The sequence below is a fragment of the Trichechus manatus genome, unplaced genomic scaffold, assembly GCF_000243295.1.
Source record: "Trichechus manatus latirostris isolate Lorelei unplaced genomic scaffold, TriManLat1.0 scaffold00071, whole genome shotgun sequence".
Lineage (NCBI taxonomy): Eukaryota > Metazoa > Chordata > Mammalia > Sirenia > Trichechidae > Trichechus > Trichechus manatus.
In genome coordinates, this window is record NW_004444007.1 from 8308374 (window position 1) to 8324224 (window position 15851).

The window sequence follows — 15851 nt, forward strand, 5'->3', positions numbered from 1 at the left end:
TCAAGAACTTAGAATCCTTGACAAATTAAATAGAAAATAATAAAATATGATAATAGCTATAAAGGCTTCTACGAAAGAAACTTAGCTCAGATTGTAGTAAAACTTCCAAAGAAAGTGTCCTGTAAGCTGAGATTTGAATAAAAAGTAGAGGCTTACTAGGAAAACAGTAGGAGGAGGGTATAGTTTGGTCCCAGGGAGAAAATAGCAAAGTAAAAAAAAATAAGGATATTTGAGAAAACATGGCACGGTCAGGAAAACTGCCAAGTGACTCAGCATGGCTGGAGTGAATGGTTAAAGCAGTAGAAACAATAAGAAATACACCTAAAGAGGTCAGCAGAGACTAGATCATGAAGGATCTTGCATGTAATACTTTGGTGACAAGTTTGGATTTTACCTGGCAGATTTGCAAGTAAATGGGAAAGTGAGAGTGTGTGTACGTACAGATTTCTTTCTATTTTTGCTGTATTTATAACTTAATCAAGATAACAGAGTAGAGAACAAAAAATACGGGAAAAACAAAAACAACAACAACAGAAAACTCACCATGTTTTCCCCTAGAAATATCCACATACTGGCACAGTCTGGGATGGATAATGGTCTTAAGGATTTGAAAGCGCCCTAAAATTTTAATGGAATTTGGTGTGAGAGGAAGCCCATTGCTTCCACAAACATCATGTGGCAAAGCTGAAGCAAAGAAGGTAAAGGCGCCCATTTCAGCATCCTCCAAGGGGAACATTTTCAGAGTCTTAAATCTTCTAGAATTATCTGGAAAAAAAAGAGAATTTTATCATCAACCAACCGAACACTAAGGCAGTGTTTTCTCACCTTAATCATGATTAACAATATACAGCTTGGAAGAACATAACAATTTAAACACAGTAAAAAATATCATACTTAAAAAATTCTAAGATAATATCAAAATAAAAAAAAACCACATAAACACAAATTTATATTGAAGCTCTTAATAAATATCACGGTTCTTTAATGGCATAAAAAGAAAATGATATAATATTTCACATTCAATGAAACCCTAACAGCTTTAAGAGTTTTAGAAGTCCTTTATTACACATTCCTATCAATAAGGGCTTTTCTCCCACCCAACAGCAGCACAGTATACACTCTCCAATTTACATGTATCATTCTCCAGAACAGACCACATTTTAGGCCACAAAGCAAGCCTCAATAAATTCAAAAACATCAAAATAATACAAAGCATCTTCTCTGATCACAACGCTATAAAACCTGAAATCAGTAACAGGGAGAATAGGAGAAAAAAATCAAAAACATGGAAACTGAATAATACCTTGTTAGAAAACCACTGGATAACAGAAGAAATTAAAAATGAAATTAAAAAATTCCTAGACTCAAATGAGATTGAAAACACAACATAGCAAAACCTGTGAGATACAGCAAAAGCAATGCTCAGAGGAGAATTCATAGCAATAAACACAGACATCAAAAAAGAATAAAAGGCCCCAATCAACAGCTTAATCTACAACTTGAACAAACAGAAAAAGAGCAGCAAAAGAAGCCCATAGTCACCAGAAAAAGGAAATAACAAAGATCAGAATAGAAATAAATGAAACAGAAAACAGAAAAAGAATCAACAAGACTAAAAGTTGGTTCTTTGAGAGGATCAATAAAATAGACAATCCACTGGCCAAACTGACAAAGGAAAAGAATGAGAAGATGCAAATAACCAAAATAACAAATGAGATGAGTGACATTACAACAGAACAAACTGAGATAAAAAGGATCATAATAGAATACTATGAAAAACTGTATCCTAACAGATTTGAAAACCTAGAAGAAATGGACAAATTTCTAAAAACACACTACCTATCTAAGCTAGCACAAACTAAAGTAGGAAATTTAAACAGACCCATAACAAAACAAGAAATTGAAGAGATCATAAAGAAACTCTCAACAAAAAAAAGCCCTAGCCCAGACGGCTGCACTGGAGAATTCTACCAAACATTCAGAGAAGAATTGACACCAATCCTACTCAAACTATTCCAGAGTATAGAAAAGGAAGGAGTACTCCCAAATTCATTCTACAAAGCTAGCGTATCTCTGATACCAAAGCCAGGCAAAGACAACACTAAAAAGGAAAATTATAGACCAATATCTTTCATGAATATAGATGCAAAAATTCTCAACAAAATCTTAGCCAACAGAACTCAACAGCATATCAAAAAAAAAAAAAAAAAAAAAAAAAATACACCATGACCAAGTGGGATTCATACCAGGTATGCAAGGATGGATCAACATTAGAAATTCAATCAATGTAAATTATCACATAAATAAAACAAAAGGAAAGAATCACATGTTCATCTCAATTGATGCAGAAAAGGCATTTGATAAAGTCCAAACCCATTCTTCATAAAAATTCTCAGCAAAATATGAATAGAAGGGAAATTCCTCAACATAATTAAGGCCATACATACAAAACCAACAGCCAACATTATTCTCAACGGAGAAAGACTGAAAGCATTCCCCTTGAGAATGAGAACTAGACAAGGATGCCCTTTAACACCACTTTTATTTAATATTGTACTGGAAGTCCTGGCTAGAGCAATAAGGCAAAATAGGGAAATAAAAGGTATCCGAATTGGTAAGGAAGAAGTAAAAGTATCCCTATTTGCAGATGACAGAATACTATGCACAGAAAATCCCAGAGATTCTACAAGAAAGCTACTGGATCTAATAGAAGAATTTCGCGAAGTGACAGGGTACAAGATTAACACATAAAATCAGTCAGATTCCTCTACACTAACCAAGAGAACTCTGGAACGGAAATCGGGAAAACTATACCATTTACAATAGCCTCCCAAAACATCAAATACTTGGGAATAAACCTAACTGGGGATATAAAAAACTTATATAAAGAAAACTACAAAATAGTACTGTAAGAAATCAAAAGAAACCTATATAAATGGAAAAACATACCATACTCAGGGATAGGAAGGCTTAACATTGTGAAAATGCCAATACCACCCAAAGCCATCTACAGATATAATGCGATCCTGATCCAAATTCCAACAACATTCTTTAACAAGGTGGAAAAAATTATCACCAACTTTATATGGAAAGGAAAGAGGCCCTGAATAAGTAAAACATTGCTGAAGAAGAAGAACAAAGTAGGAGGCCTCACATTCCTGATCTCAGAACGTCCTATACAGCCACGGTAGTCAAAACAGTCTGGTACTGGTATAACAACAGACGCATAGACCAATGGAACAGAATTGAGAATCCAGAAATATATCCATCCACCTATGGTCAGCTGATCTTCAACAAAGACCCAAAGACCATTAAATGGGGAAAAGAAAGTCTCGTTAACACATGATGCTGGCAAAACTGGATATCCATTTGCAGAAAAATGAAACAGGATCCATATATCAAACCATACACAAAAACTAACTCAAAATGGATCAAAGACCTAAACGTACAACCTATAACCATAAAGATCTTAGAAGAAAAAATTGAGGAAAGCCTAGGAGCCCTAATTTATGGTATAAATAGAACAGCAAACATAACTAAAAAAGCACAAAGAGCAGAAGATAAACCAGATGATTTGGATGTCATGAAAATCAAATACTTATGCTTATCAAAAGACTTTTCCAAAAGATTAAAATGAGAACCCACAGACTGGGAAAAATTTTTTCTACGATATATCTGACAAGGGTTTAATCTCTAAAATTTACAGACAACTCCAACAACTCAACAACAAAAAGACAAACAACCCAATTAAAAAGTAGGCAAAGGACATGAATAGACACGTCACCAAAGAAGACATCCAGGCAGCCAACAAATACATGAAGAGATGCTCACGATCGTTAGCCATTCGAGAGATGCAAATCTAAACTATAATGACATACTATCTACCACCAGTAAGAATGGCATTAGTCAAAAAACAGAAAACAACAGATGCTGGAGAGGCTGTGGGGAGCTTGGAACTCTCATACACTGCTGATGGGAATGTAAAATGGTACAACCACTATGGAAAACGATGTGGCGTTTCCTCAGAAAGCTAGGAAATAGAAATACCATATGATCCAGCAATCCCACTCCTATGTATATATCCTAGAGAAACAAGAGTCTTGACATGAATAGACCCATTCACTGCAGCATTATTTACAACAGCAAAAAGACGGAAATGCCTAAGTGCACATCAACAAATGAATGGATAAACTGTGGTACATACACACAATGGAACACTACGCAAGGTTAAAGAATAACGACAAATCTGTGAAACATCTCACAACATGGATGAACCTGGAGGACGTTACGCTGAGTGAAATAAGTCATCGCAGAAGGACAAACATTGTATGAGACCACTATTATAAAAAGTCGAGAAAAGGTTTTCACCCAGACAGAAACATTCTTTGATGGTTACCAGGGATGGGCTGGGGGGTGGGTGCGGTAGGGGAGGGAAAACTACTAACTAGATAGTAGACACATACAAACTCTGATGAAGGGAGATATAATATACTATATGGGGGAAGTTAGCACAACATAATCAAGGTAAAGGAAGATATTGAAAGGTATGCAAGAGTAAAATGCAACAACAGTAAATACTAATACATATACAATCCTGCAACAGCAGTAATAACAATAATGTATGAGTGAATACATACATGGATATGTAAGCTGAACAGGCAAAGGAGTGAGTATGGAAGTACACCCATGTACATATACCTGTGTACATGATGCAAATATACCCAGGTATGCAACAGTGCACACAGGGGACACAGTCACTAAAACTTCTTAGCCATAACTGTACACCTCCTGGGCTGAGATACTGGACTTGAGGACTAGGGACTATAGTTTTGGGGGACATCTAGGTCAACTGGCATGTCATAATCCATATAGACAAAGTTCTATATTCTACCTTGGTAAGTAGAGACTGGGGTCTTAAAAGCTTGCAAGCAGTCATCTAAGATTCAACAATTGATCTCTTCCATTCAGAGCAAAGAAGAGTGAAAAACCAGAGTCAAGGAAACAAGTAGTCCAAAGGACTAACGGACCACATGAACCACGCCCTTCTGAGACCAGAACTAGATGGTGCCCAGCTACCGCTACCGACATCTCTGACCAGGACCAAAATAGTAGGTAATGGACAGAGTAAGAGAGAAACGTAGAACAAAATCCAAACTCATAAATAAGACCAGACTCAGTGGTCTGATAGAGATTGGTGGAACCCCAAGACTATGGCTCTTAGACACCCTTCACTCCCAGAGATCATATTATAGCCATACAATTGACAGGCCTATAAAATGAACAATAACACCAGTGACGAACATATACCTCAGAACAATCAACTATTCGAGACCTAAAGGGCAGCATTTTCCCAAAAGCAAAGTTCAGAAGGATGGTAGGGCAGGAAAGCTGGGCGAATGGACACGTGAACCCAGGGAGGAAGGGGGGAGAGTGCTGACACATTCAGGGGTTTGCAACCAATGTCACAAAACAAGCTGTGTATAATTTTTTGAATGGGAAACTAATTTGCTCTGTAAACTTTCACCTGAACAACAATAAAATCTTCAAAAAAAAAAAAAAAAAATAAGGCTCTTTTCTTTACCTAAAGCTTGAATAACCCACAGACCATCAAGAACCTCTCCTTCTCACAGAGAGGAAAGTCAGGAAAGAGGAAATATACCAACCAGAAACTAAATAATCAAGTCGCTATGAGTCGGAATCGACTTGACAGCAGTGGGTTTGGTTTTGGGGTTTTGACTAACACTAGGAAAATGAAACCTGGTAACATAAGGCTCTAGAATGTTAATTGAACAACAAATGAATTTTTGTTTTTGTGGTAGGTGTTTTACATAAGTGATCATCTTCACCTACTTCAACAATCCTGATAGATTGTTATTGCCTCCAGTTTATAGATAGATGTTCCATGCGTAGGGCCTGAGGGGTCCTACTTGCATGGATTCCAAAGTAAATGGTGCCTTCAGAGTTGTGTAATGGGGAAGCATAGATATTAAGAAACTTGCTCCAAACCCATTTGAATCACATCAAGGCAACAATAACAAAAAAGTTCCCCTGACACAAAATTTCTTTCACCCAGCTATCTCATTAAAGACATTCTATTAGTAAAGCACTGCCTTCTCCCCTTCTCAGTTTTTAAAATGAAAATGCTCAAATTCCAGTCCAAGATAGACCATTTTTCTCATGTCTGTCCAGAAACCTCATTTCTTTGAAAAAAAAAAATATATATATATGTATATATACACACAAAAGGAATTTTTCAAATGTATGAACTCATAACAAGGTAGAGAGCCCTGAGCTGCTGAAAAGCAAAATACATATAGAAGAGAACTGTCATAAGATACAGAAAGAAGAAAGCTACAATTTATAATACCTGAGAGGTTTGTTTGGCTTCTTCAGATTTAGTGACTTCAGACTCAGAGAAGTCAGTAACAGCAGTCAGAAGAGGGACTGAAACCAGGATGATGTGAAGGGTTCAAAAATAGGATAACTCTGTCACCAGTCCCTCAACATTTGCCAGGTGTTTACCCTGCAAGCAAAAATAAATTAAAAAATAAATAAATAAAATTCTTCCCTAAAGAAATTGAACAAAATGTCTGAAGAGAATTATAGTAGCTGATAAGGGCACTGGTGTCAAAAGCCAACTCCTCTTAATTCTGTAATTTGTAAGACCCCGATGTAATATCTGGCTCTCTACCCAGCCATTCTCAAACAAAGCAAGTCAATAAACAAGCCTTGTGCATATACACAAAGTCCCTAGACAGCCTCCCTTAACTCTTAAACAACGAATGGTTCAGGGATCATCACATAGTTGAGGTAAGACTACTGCATAAAAGGCAAAAAATAAAATAAACCAAAAATATCTGGACTTGGAGGCACCCAAAATAATTTCTGAAATTAAAAAAATAATAATAACTCAAATATATTTAGAGAGATTTGAGAAGATATTGCATTCTTTATGTAAAAGCATAAGATTATAGAAAAACATATTTCACAAAAGAGTAAGGGGAATGAACAATAAACACGAAAAGATAAACAATCTCATTAATAATCAAGGAAATGCTCATTAAAATTACATGAGAATTATAGTCACCAGATTGACAGAAATTAATAAATCTGCTAACACATAATGTTGGTGAGGCAATGGAGAAATAGGAACTCTCTTTCACTGTAAGTGGGAGTGTAAATTGGTACAATCACTTTGGAAAAAAGTTTGGCACTATTTTGCTATTCCACTCCAGCTAAAACTCTGGCTCACATACAATAACAGATGCATACAAGAAAGATCAGAGCAGGATTGTTCCTAGTATCTCCAAACTGGAAACAACATAAATGTCCAATGACAGGTGAATGGTTAAACAAGCTTTGCCACCTTCACCCAGTGGAAGACTATACAGGATGAGAAATAAGCAAACAGCATGGATAAATTATAGAAATATAACACTGAGTGAAAAAAAGTCATACAAAATTCACACCACTTTCATAAATCTAGAAAAAAAGCAAAACTAAATAATAAATAGTTCAAGAATACTTACATATGTGGTGAGACTATACTCAAAAAGCAAAGGACTAATTAAAAAAACCAAAAAAAAATTCAGGATAGGGTTATCACTGGAGGAAGAGCAGGGCTGATATTAGGGAAAAATCCACAAAAACTTCAAAAACCTTGACTAATATACTAGTTCTTAAGTGTTAGGAAATTAGTGTTCATATTATTGTTATGCTTCATAATTTTTATATATCTATATCCATCTTTATGTGTATCCATATGTGTGTGAGCTATATACTACATATTTCATAATTTAAAATAAAAAAATTAATTTTCAACAAAGACAAAGGAATTCAATGGGGGAAAGGACAATCTTTTTAACAAATCGTGATGGAACAAGATATCCACATGTTAAAAGCATGAACCTCCGTGTGGATACCTTGACGGATAATACCATCCATTAAAAATTTGAGATGGACAACAGACCTAAATGTAAAAGCCAAAACTATAAATCTTTTAAAAGAAAACATAAGAGAATATCTTTGCAGTCTTAGGCTAGGCAAAGAATTCTTGAGCTGGATACAAAAAGCATGAACCATAAAAGACAATTTTGATAAACTGGACTTTATAAAAATTAAAAACATCTCCACATCAAAAGATACCCTCATGAAAATGAAAATATAAGTGAAGACTAGGATAACTAATACACACACACACACACACACATACATGTATACATATATATATATACACACACATGCGGAACCCTGGTGGTGCAGTGGTTAAGAGCTCAGCTGCTAACGAAAAGGTCAGCAGTTGGAATCCGCTAGTCACTCCTTGGAAACCCTATAGGGCAGTTCTACTCTACTCTGTCCTATAAAGTCGCTATGAGTTGGAATCGACTTGACAGCAACAGGTGTGGTGTTTTTGGTTTTATACATATATTCATACATATGTATATGTGTGGGTATATATATGGCATTATGTATGTATATATATATTAAAAAATACCGTTGCCGTTGAGTCAATATACATACATATATCTGACATTTTTATATGTGTGTGTAGATGTATGTGTCTGTGTGTGCGTATGATAAGACTTGTACCCAGAATATATAAAGAACTCCTACAGCTAAATATCAAAAAGACAAATAAGTCAACACATAAACAAGCAAAAGTTTTTGAATATAAACATCAAGAAAAAGCAAATTAAAGCTGCAATTACATACCATTTCATACCTAACAGAATGGTGAAAATTAAAAAGGTAAGCAATACCAAGTACTGAGAAAAATGTGGAATTGGAGCTCTAATATATGGCTGGTAAGAATATAAAATGGCACATGAACTTTGAAAAACTGTTTAATAGTTTCTTCTCAAGTTAAAAATAGTCCTAAGTTATGACCCATATGAGAAAATAGAGATAGTGGGTCAAGTGAAGAATAAAAAAATCCACCATACCGGTCTGAGAGAGAGAAAGAAAGAGAAAGAGAATACAAACATATAAAATAAAGGAGAAGAAATTATGATAGAAGGAATTTGAAGGAGAATGAACTCACACCGAGACATGCCACCACAGATATTCAAAGCATCAAGCATAACTAGAAGATCTTAAACATTTCAGAGAGAAAAGAAGCAGTTCGGCTATTGATAAATTAGAATAAGACTGGCATTAGATGTTTCATCAGCAACAATGGAAGTTAGAAGACCATGAAACCTTCCAAGATTTGAAGGAACATGATTTTGATTGTATACCCAGCCAAACGATCAATTATAAAAGCAAAACAATAATTTAAAACCATATAAATATTAAAAAATAAAATCACTATCCACAAATGTTTTGTGAACATGTTTATTTTATGATGTACTTTAGCAAACAGAGGAGAAAACCAAATAATAGCAGATGTGGGGTTCAGGAAATAATAACACTTATCCAAGATTTCAATGAATATAAATCCAGGGTAGAGGCTATACAATAGGCCTAGAAAGCAATCTGTTCTAATTAAATACAAATCATTGGGCTCCAAAGGAATTCTTTCAAAAAGAGAAATAGAATGGCAGAGTCCAAGCTATACAAATAATGAGAAGGCCTGGTTTAAAAAGCGTACACTTTCCCAAGAAGAAAGCTGAAAGGCAATCATGAAAGTGAGGAGGGTTAAAAACTATGTATTTGTTCTAAAAAATAAACTTAACTATGACATTTTTTCCACTGGAGAGAGAAAAAGAATCCATTTGACCTTCATATTATAAATATTTTCCTTAGCATGGCACAAGGATCGTGCAATTAAAACATAGGAAACAAAATGAATCATAGCATACTGCTTGGTTCTAAATTGACGAATATATACAAAGCATGTATTAAAGAAAAAATATATTGTCTCAGTTATCTAGTGTTGCTATAACAGAAATACCACAAGTGGGTGCGTTTAACAAACAAATTTATTTTCTCACAGTTTAGGAGGGTAGAAGTCTGAATTCAGGGCACCAGCTATAGGCGGTCAGCTTTCTGTCACTGTTGACTGTGGTGGAAGGTCACTGTCTCTTCAGCTTCTATTTCTGGCCTCCCTGGTGATCTTCATGTGGCATCCAAGTAAAATGAAATCCTTGACAACATCAATATTTTCTTTATCATGATGTTGCTTATTGATCCAGTTCTGGGGATTTTTGTTTTCTTTATGTTGAGGTGTAATCCATACTGAAGGCTGTGATCTTTGATCTTCATCAGTAAGTGCTTCAAGTCTTCTTCACCTTCAGCAAGCAAGGTTGTGTCATCTGCACATCGTATGTTGTTAATGAATCTTCCTCTAATCCTGATGCCACATTCTTCTTCATATAGTCCAGCTTCTCTGAACTGTTTTAAAGCCCTGGAACAGAATAAGAGAATACTGCATAGTTTAAAATCAGGAAAGGTGTGTGTCAGGATTGTATCATTTTACCATACTTATTCAATCTGTATGTTGAGCAAATAATCCAATCTCCCACATCAGGCTCCTGAAACTTTCGGTATCCACACAGGAGATTGGTCACCGGCGGGACTGTGGAGAGCAACGCACATTCAAAGAGGTGTGGTTGGGAGCTGTTTTTGAGCCCACCGTTGTAGCCACTGTGTCAATCCATCTTGTTAAGGGTCTTCCTCTTTTTCACTGACCCTCTACTTTACCAAGCATGATGTCCTTCTCCAGGGACTGATCCTTCCTGATAACATGTCCAAACATGGGAGACTTAGTCTCACCATCATTGCTTCTAAGCAGCATTCTGGTTGTATTTCTTCCAAGACAGATTTGTTCATTCTTTTGGCAGTCCATGGTATATTCATTATTCTTCACCAACACCACCATTCAAAGGCATCAATTCTTCTCCAGTCTTCCTTATTAATCATCCAGCTTTTGCACGCATATGCAGCAACTGAAAACACCATGGCTTGGGTTAGGTGCACCTTAGTCTTCAAGGTGACATACAAAATATATTTTCAAAAGTTGATGTGAAAAGAGGTAGTTTACATATACTATTTAGAATTATAGAAGTAATCAATATGAAAACCAAAAATTGTGATAACAATCATTCAAAAATTTAGAGAGGAGAGGCTGTGTATGGTGTGAGCTGTCATGTTGTTGTTAGTTGCCGTGGAGTCAATTCTGACTCATGAAGACCACATGTACGCAGAGTAGAACTGCTCCTTACGGTTTTCAAGGCTATGATTTCTGGATGTAGATGTCATAAGTCAAAAAAAAAAAAAAAGAATTAGCAGTTTAACTTATTACTCAACATAAATATCAAAATTAGAAAAGAAAAGGTTAAAAGTTAAAAGTGGTTATCTTCGAAGAACAGAGTAGGAAAGATGAGATAGCGAAACCGTTAGATTTTATTATACAATTCTACCACAGTATGCTATTTGATTTTCAATTATATGCCTCTATTACTTAGATGGAAAATGAAAAACCAAAGCAACCAAATAAATAAGATGCAAAGGATTTGAAGAGATAAAGCACTATGTTAGCATAGTACAGCTCAGTGTTCTGCTTCAACCCTGTTGAAGCTGATGGGTGTACACAGAAAGGCTCACCAAAAAATACACAGACACACACACACACGATAAGTAGAAGATAGCTAAAGATGGAGGATGACAGCTGAGGTGAGAGGTTAGGTTGAGAATAAACATAATGTAAGTAGTTGGGTTTGAAAATTAATTCATCCAACAAGCATGTAAGTTAAATCATTAGGCTGCTAACCAAAAGACTGGAGGTTGAGTGGACCCAGAATCGCCAAGAACAAAAGTCTAGTGATATACTTGTGAAAAATCAGCATATCCGTAGTGAGAACTACGGAGCCTAGTTCTACTCTGACACACGTGGGGTCGCCACGAGTGGGGATCCACTACAGGTTAACAGGTTTATCAACAAGTCGGTTTCCATCCCCCCCCACCCCAACCCGCTGGGCCAATCACAGTGAACAAGACACAATTTCTGCTCTAAAGAATTTGGAGTCCAATGCCTCAAATGGAGAGAAAATGTAAAAAAATGGGGCAAATGATGATTTCATCATGAATAAAACAGTTTACACATTTAACTGGAAAATGCTACTAGTCGTTTATTTTATATAATCTTCCCTCAAAAAGTTGACTTTGTCCCAAGTAGAAACAGGAACAAGGAAGTGGCCTTAGAAAGCAACCATTGACAATCCTAAAGCGACTTCCTTCCACTTTTTCACTTCTTCCCATTGCACAGGGGAATGTTCAACTTGGACAATGGACTAAACTCTGACAACCAGAAACAAACCAAAGCAATAGTTCGCATCTGTAGTGAACAATGGAGGGGTAGATTCTGTATTGACTAACCTCTTCTTTTATCCTTCCTTTGAACCAGTAGTGCAGTGGTTACTTTTAAAGAGCTGTCTACAGTACCCAGAGGATTAAGGTAAACCTGTGATAAGGTAGAAGGCAGCTGTAGCTAGACATGGAGATAGTACCCAGCAGCAAGAAGCTCCGCAGCTCCTCTATAGTTTCCGCTACGGACACGCAGGGCCACTCGCTGCACCTGACGTAATTCTACTTCCCACCAGACCCACTCACTATGACAGAAAACTAGGATACCCGAGTACCTGCCTCTGACTCTGGGGAAGCAGGCAGGCACACAAACAAGGGGGATGAAGCTTCTATACAGGACCCCGACACTGCCGCTGCGGCTGGCGTTGCGGCTGCTGTTTAGTGCACCAGTCCCTGCACTTGAGGAGCTTCTACAAAAGACACCACGCCTGGAGCGCTGGGAGCTCAGAGGTTGCGCTGGGCCTGCGAGCTTAATCACCTGAAATTTCCAGCTCAGAACCCGGCCAGAAGCACAAGGCCTGGCTCGGCCGCTGACAGTTCCCAGCCTTTTCCCTTCCCCGCCCCTCCCTCAGACTCAGCCCGGCCGTGTCCTTGGACTTCACAGCCTCCGCGACGCAGCCCGGAGGAAAGTCCCCGACTTCCGGTGCACTACCCCTTGCCTGATCCGGCGACAAAATGTAGCGACCGAAGAGGAAGTGCAAGGACGGTGCTGATTGAGGAAATGGGAGGCGGGGATCGTGATTTGGTTTGTGTACAAGACTGCGCAAAAGGAGGAGGGACAGAATTTGGGATTTAATTTGTGCATAGCTCAGGCATTTAGCGGGGACACCCCGCTGGGTCCTTTTCCATTGCCATTTTGTGAGGGAGGCTGTACCAGCTACGCGGGCCCGAGGCTATCTCGGAACCACAGGCCACGGATTCATGTGAGTGACGACCGCTACGGTGTGGGGGAGGTGAATTGCGACCGTAGGTGTTTGTGTTTCCTTGCTCGCGTCTGGGAGAAAGAACATGCCCAACGCATGCTAGTGGGAAATCTGCTTGCCCCAGAAGCAATTTTGGCATGAGGTAGTAGGGAAGAGCTTGAGACCTCCTGAAGGAGCCAAGTTTAAGAAATGGGATGCAGGGTCCGAGGGAAGGGTTGCATGGGAAATGATATGTTCACAGACATGTTTACTTTCATGTAAATGTGTGTATCTGAGGACTTGGATGGGGGTGGGGGAGACAAATTCATTCATTGATAGGTAGCTATAAAACACCCCCATGGCGAAGTGTTTAAGCGTTCCTCTGAAAGTGGGATGTTCAAACCCACCAGCAGCTCTGGGGAGAAAAGACCTGGCGCTCTGCTGTGGCGATCTGCTCGCGTACAGATTGCAGCCTAGGAAACCATATGGGGCAGTTCTACTCTGTCTTAAAAGGATCGCTGTGAGTCGGAATAGACTCCAGAGCACACAACAACAACATGCTGGCCCAGATGGCCTGCACTCAACTACTAACCTAAAGGTTGGCAGTTTAAACCCACCCAGCGATGCAGGGAGAAAAGGCCTGGTGATCTACTTTCATTAAGATTACCGCCAGGAAGGTCCTATGGAGCAGTTCTACATGGGGGCGCCATGAGTCACAGTCTGCTTTATGGCGACGGGTTTGGTTTTTTGGTATTTTTGTTATTATCATTTTCATCTTGGATAATCATGAAATAGGATGCATTTTTGCATATTAGTAGCTCTGAAGAGAGTCAACTTTTTAAATTTTGCTTAACCTGTCCAACCCTAGAAGTTTCTTTTTCTGGAATGTCTATCGCTTTGCAAAGAGCTAGTGTTCCACTAAAGACATATGGGAAATACTGGACAGTTTTATAACTTTTGGTGATTATATGTTAAAAGCATTTAATCTTCCTCTCCACCACCATAGTACTCAAAGTAGAATTTCTCCTTTAAATCAAGCAAATTATCTAAAACTAGAACTCTATTTCTAAATTGAGATTTTAAGAAATACTAACACTTTGGTGTCAAATTCTCCAATGTATCTTTTAGGTGTTTTGTTCTACTTAGTAGGGAAAAGTTAGGAAACAAGGAAGCGGAATAATTAACAGGTAATTAACAAAGAATACTACACAAACTCTTAAAAGCAAAGCACCACAGCACAACTGCTGTGTTTTCCTCTAATGGTTAGAATTTCTAGCCCAAAATGTATCTCCTGAAATCATCTATAATGTAATTAATACATATTTGAGTGGAAAATCGACCAAATGGAATTTCAACAGTTTTAAAATTCTTACCTGCAGAAGGTAGTAGGTAGTACTTTTAAAAGAAAACTATCACAGATGTTTGGAGGCTGACTGGTTTGCAGACATTTAGAGGTTTTCCAGCTTCATGTTTCTTAACCTTCCTTCAGGCAAGTGAATTTTTTTCATGCTGTGTTTTTGTGGAGTATATAACTAATTTTTTATTACGGTTTCGTTCAAGTGAGTATTTTTCTTAATGATCGTACTTAGAATATCATTTCATTTACTGATACGGTATGATCTGTTTATAATTACTGTTTAGACTTTAAAGCTGTTTCTTGTTTCTAAAATTGTGAATATATATTAAAATAAAGCCTTCAGTTGAAATTCAGTTTGTACTGAATGTAAAATTAAAAATCATAATGGAGCAGTTGGCACACTATAGTGAAATGAGCACTGGTTTAAATGGTAAAAGAATTGTCTGAACTTAAGCAGTGTTGCTACTAACTAGCACTGTCGTCCTGAATGTAACCCCACTTTTTAAAAATCTCTCCCAGTTAGTCTTTTTTTCTCATTGGTCTGAAAGCTGAGGGAGTGCAGAGATCATGTTTATTTTTGTTCTTTACTATAGACTCAACACATGGTACAAAATAGACTATGAGTAGAGCTCAGCTCATGAACTTAATTACTTTCAGGGACCAGGCAGGTAAGATAAATGGCAGGCATTTGGAGTGGTGAAGTCTGTATATGCCTTTCTTAAAGGCATTCAGATTGAGTTATTTCAAACACTCTTCTCTGGAATACAAAAGCATCCCTGGTCTGCAGGGTGACAGTTTTCAATCCCTAGAAGAGACTAGAGGTTAGAATCAAACCCTGAAGAATATCAGCATTAAAGGGACAGATCAAGAAAAAGGTGCTCTAGAAGACAAACGGAGGTAACAAGGAAACCAAAAAAAAAAATTAAAAAATCCTGTTGCTGTCAAGTCGATTAAAACTGCCCAATAGAGTTTCCAAGGAGCTGAAAGTATCCCCATTTTATGAATTAAGAAAATGAAGCATAAAGAAGTTAAGTAATTTTACCAAAGTCACACAGCCTGTTAAGGATGTGATTCAGCTAAGGTTTGTTGGGTGTAAATACTTTGTTTTAAGCACTGTGCTCTTCTGTCAGCGGTAGTGATCATTATCTGCATATTACTGGAAAACACTGACATAAGGCATTTCTTATTTTTTAAAAGATTTAACTGGCATTTAATCAGCAAACACTAGAAAGGTTGTTTTTATCTTTACTTTAAGAAAAGGATTGGCCAGGTAAGTTTATGATTGACTT

At 37.4% G+C, this 15851-nt stretch overlaps 2 protein-coding genes across 10 annotated transcripts in view; one reads left to right on the forward strand and one right to left on the reverse strand.

Moving 5' to 3' along the window:
- Positions 1-12867, reverse strand: part of TBCK (TBC1 domain containing kinase) — a 273293-nt gene extending 260426 nt beyond the window's left edge. For 3 of the 6 annotated variants that reach the window (XM_023734775.1, XM_023734772.1, XM_023734777.1), the window contains exons 1-3: positions 12316-12769; positions 6368-6523; positions 544-765 (exon numbers count right to left, since the gene is read on the reverse strand). In XM_023734775.1, the coding sequence (XP_023590543.1) occupies positions 544-736 (193 nt within the window). In that variant the 5' untranslated portion in view covers positions 737-765; positions 6368-6523; positions 12316-12769. The other 3 variants (XM_023734774.1, XM_023734773.1, XM_023734776.1) reach the window with 3 other exon arrangements.
- A 226-nt stretch (positions 12868-13093) lies between these two features.
- Positions 13094-15851, forward strand: part of AIMP1 (aminoacyl tRNA synthetase complex interacting multifunctional protein 1) — a 47429-nt gene continuing 44671 nt past the window's right edge. For 2 of the 4 annotated variants that reach the window (XM_023734781.1, XM_023734779.1), the window contains exon 1: positions 13094-13226. In XM_023734781.1, the coding sequence (XP_023590549.1) occupies positions 13225-13226 (2 nt within the window). In that variant the 5' untranslated portion in view covers positions 13094-13224. Of the gene's footprint in view, positions 13227-13810; positions 14393-14427; positions 14695-15851 lie in introns of those variants that run through there. The other 2 variants (XM_004380216.2, XM_023734780.1) reach the window with 2 other exon arrangements.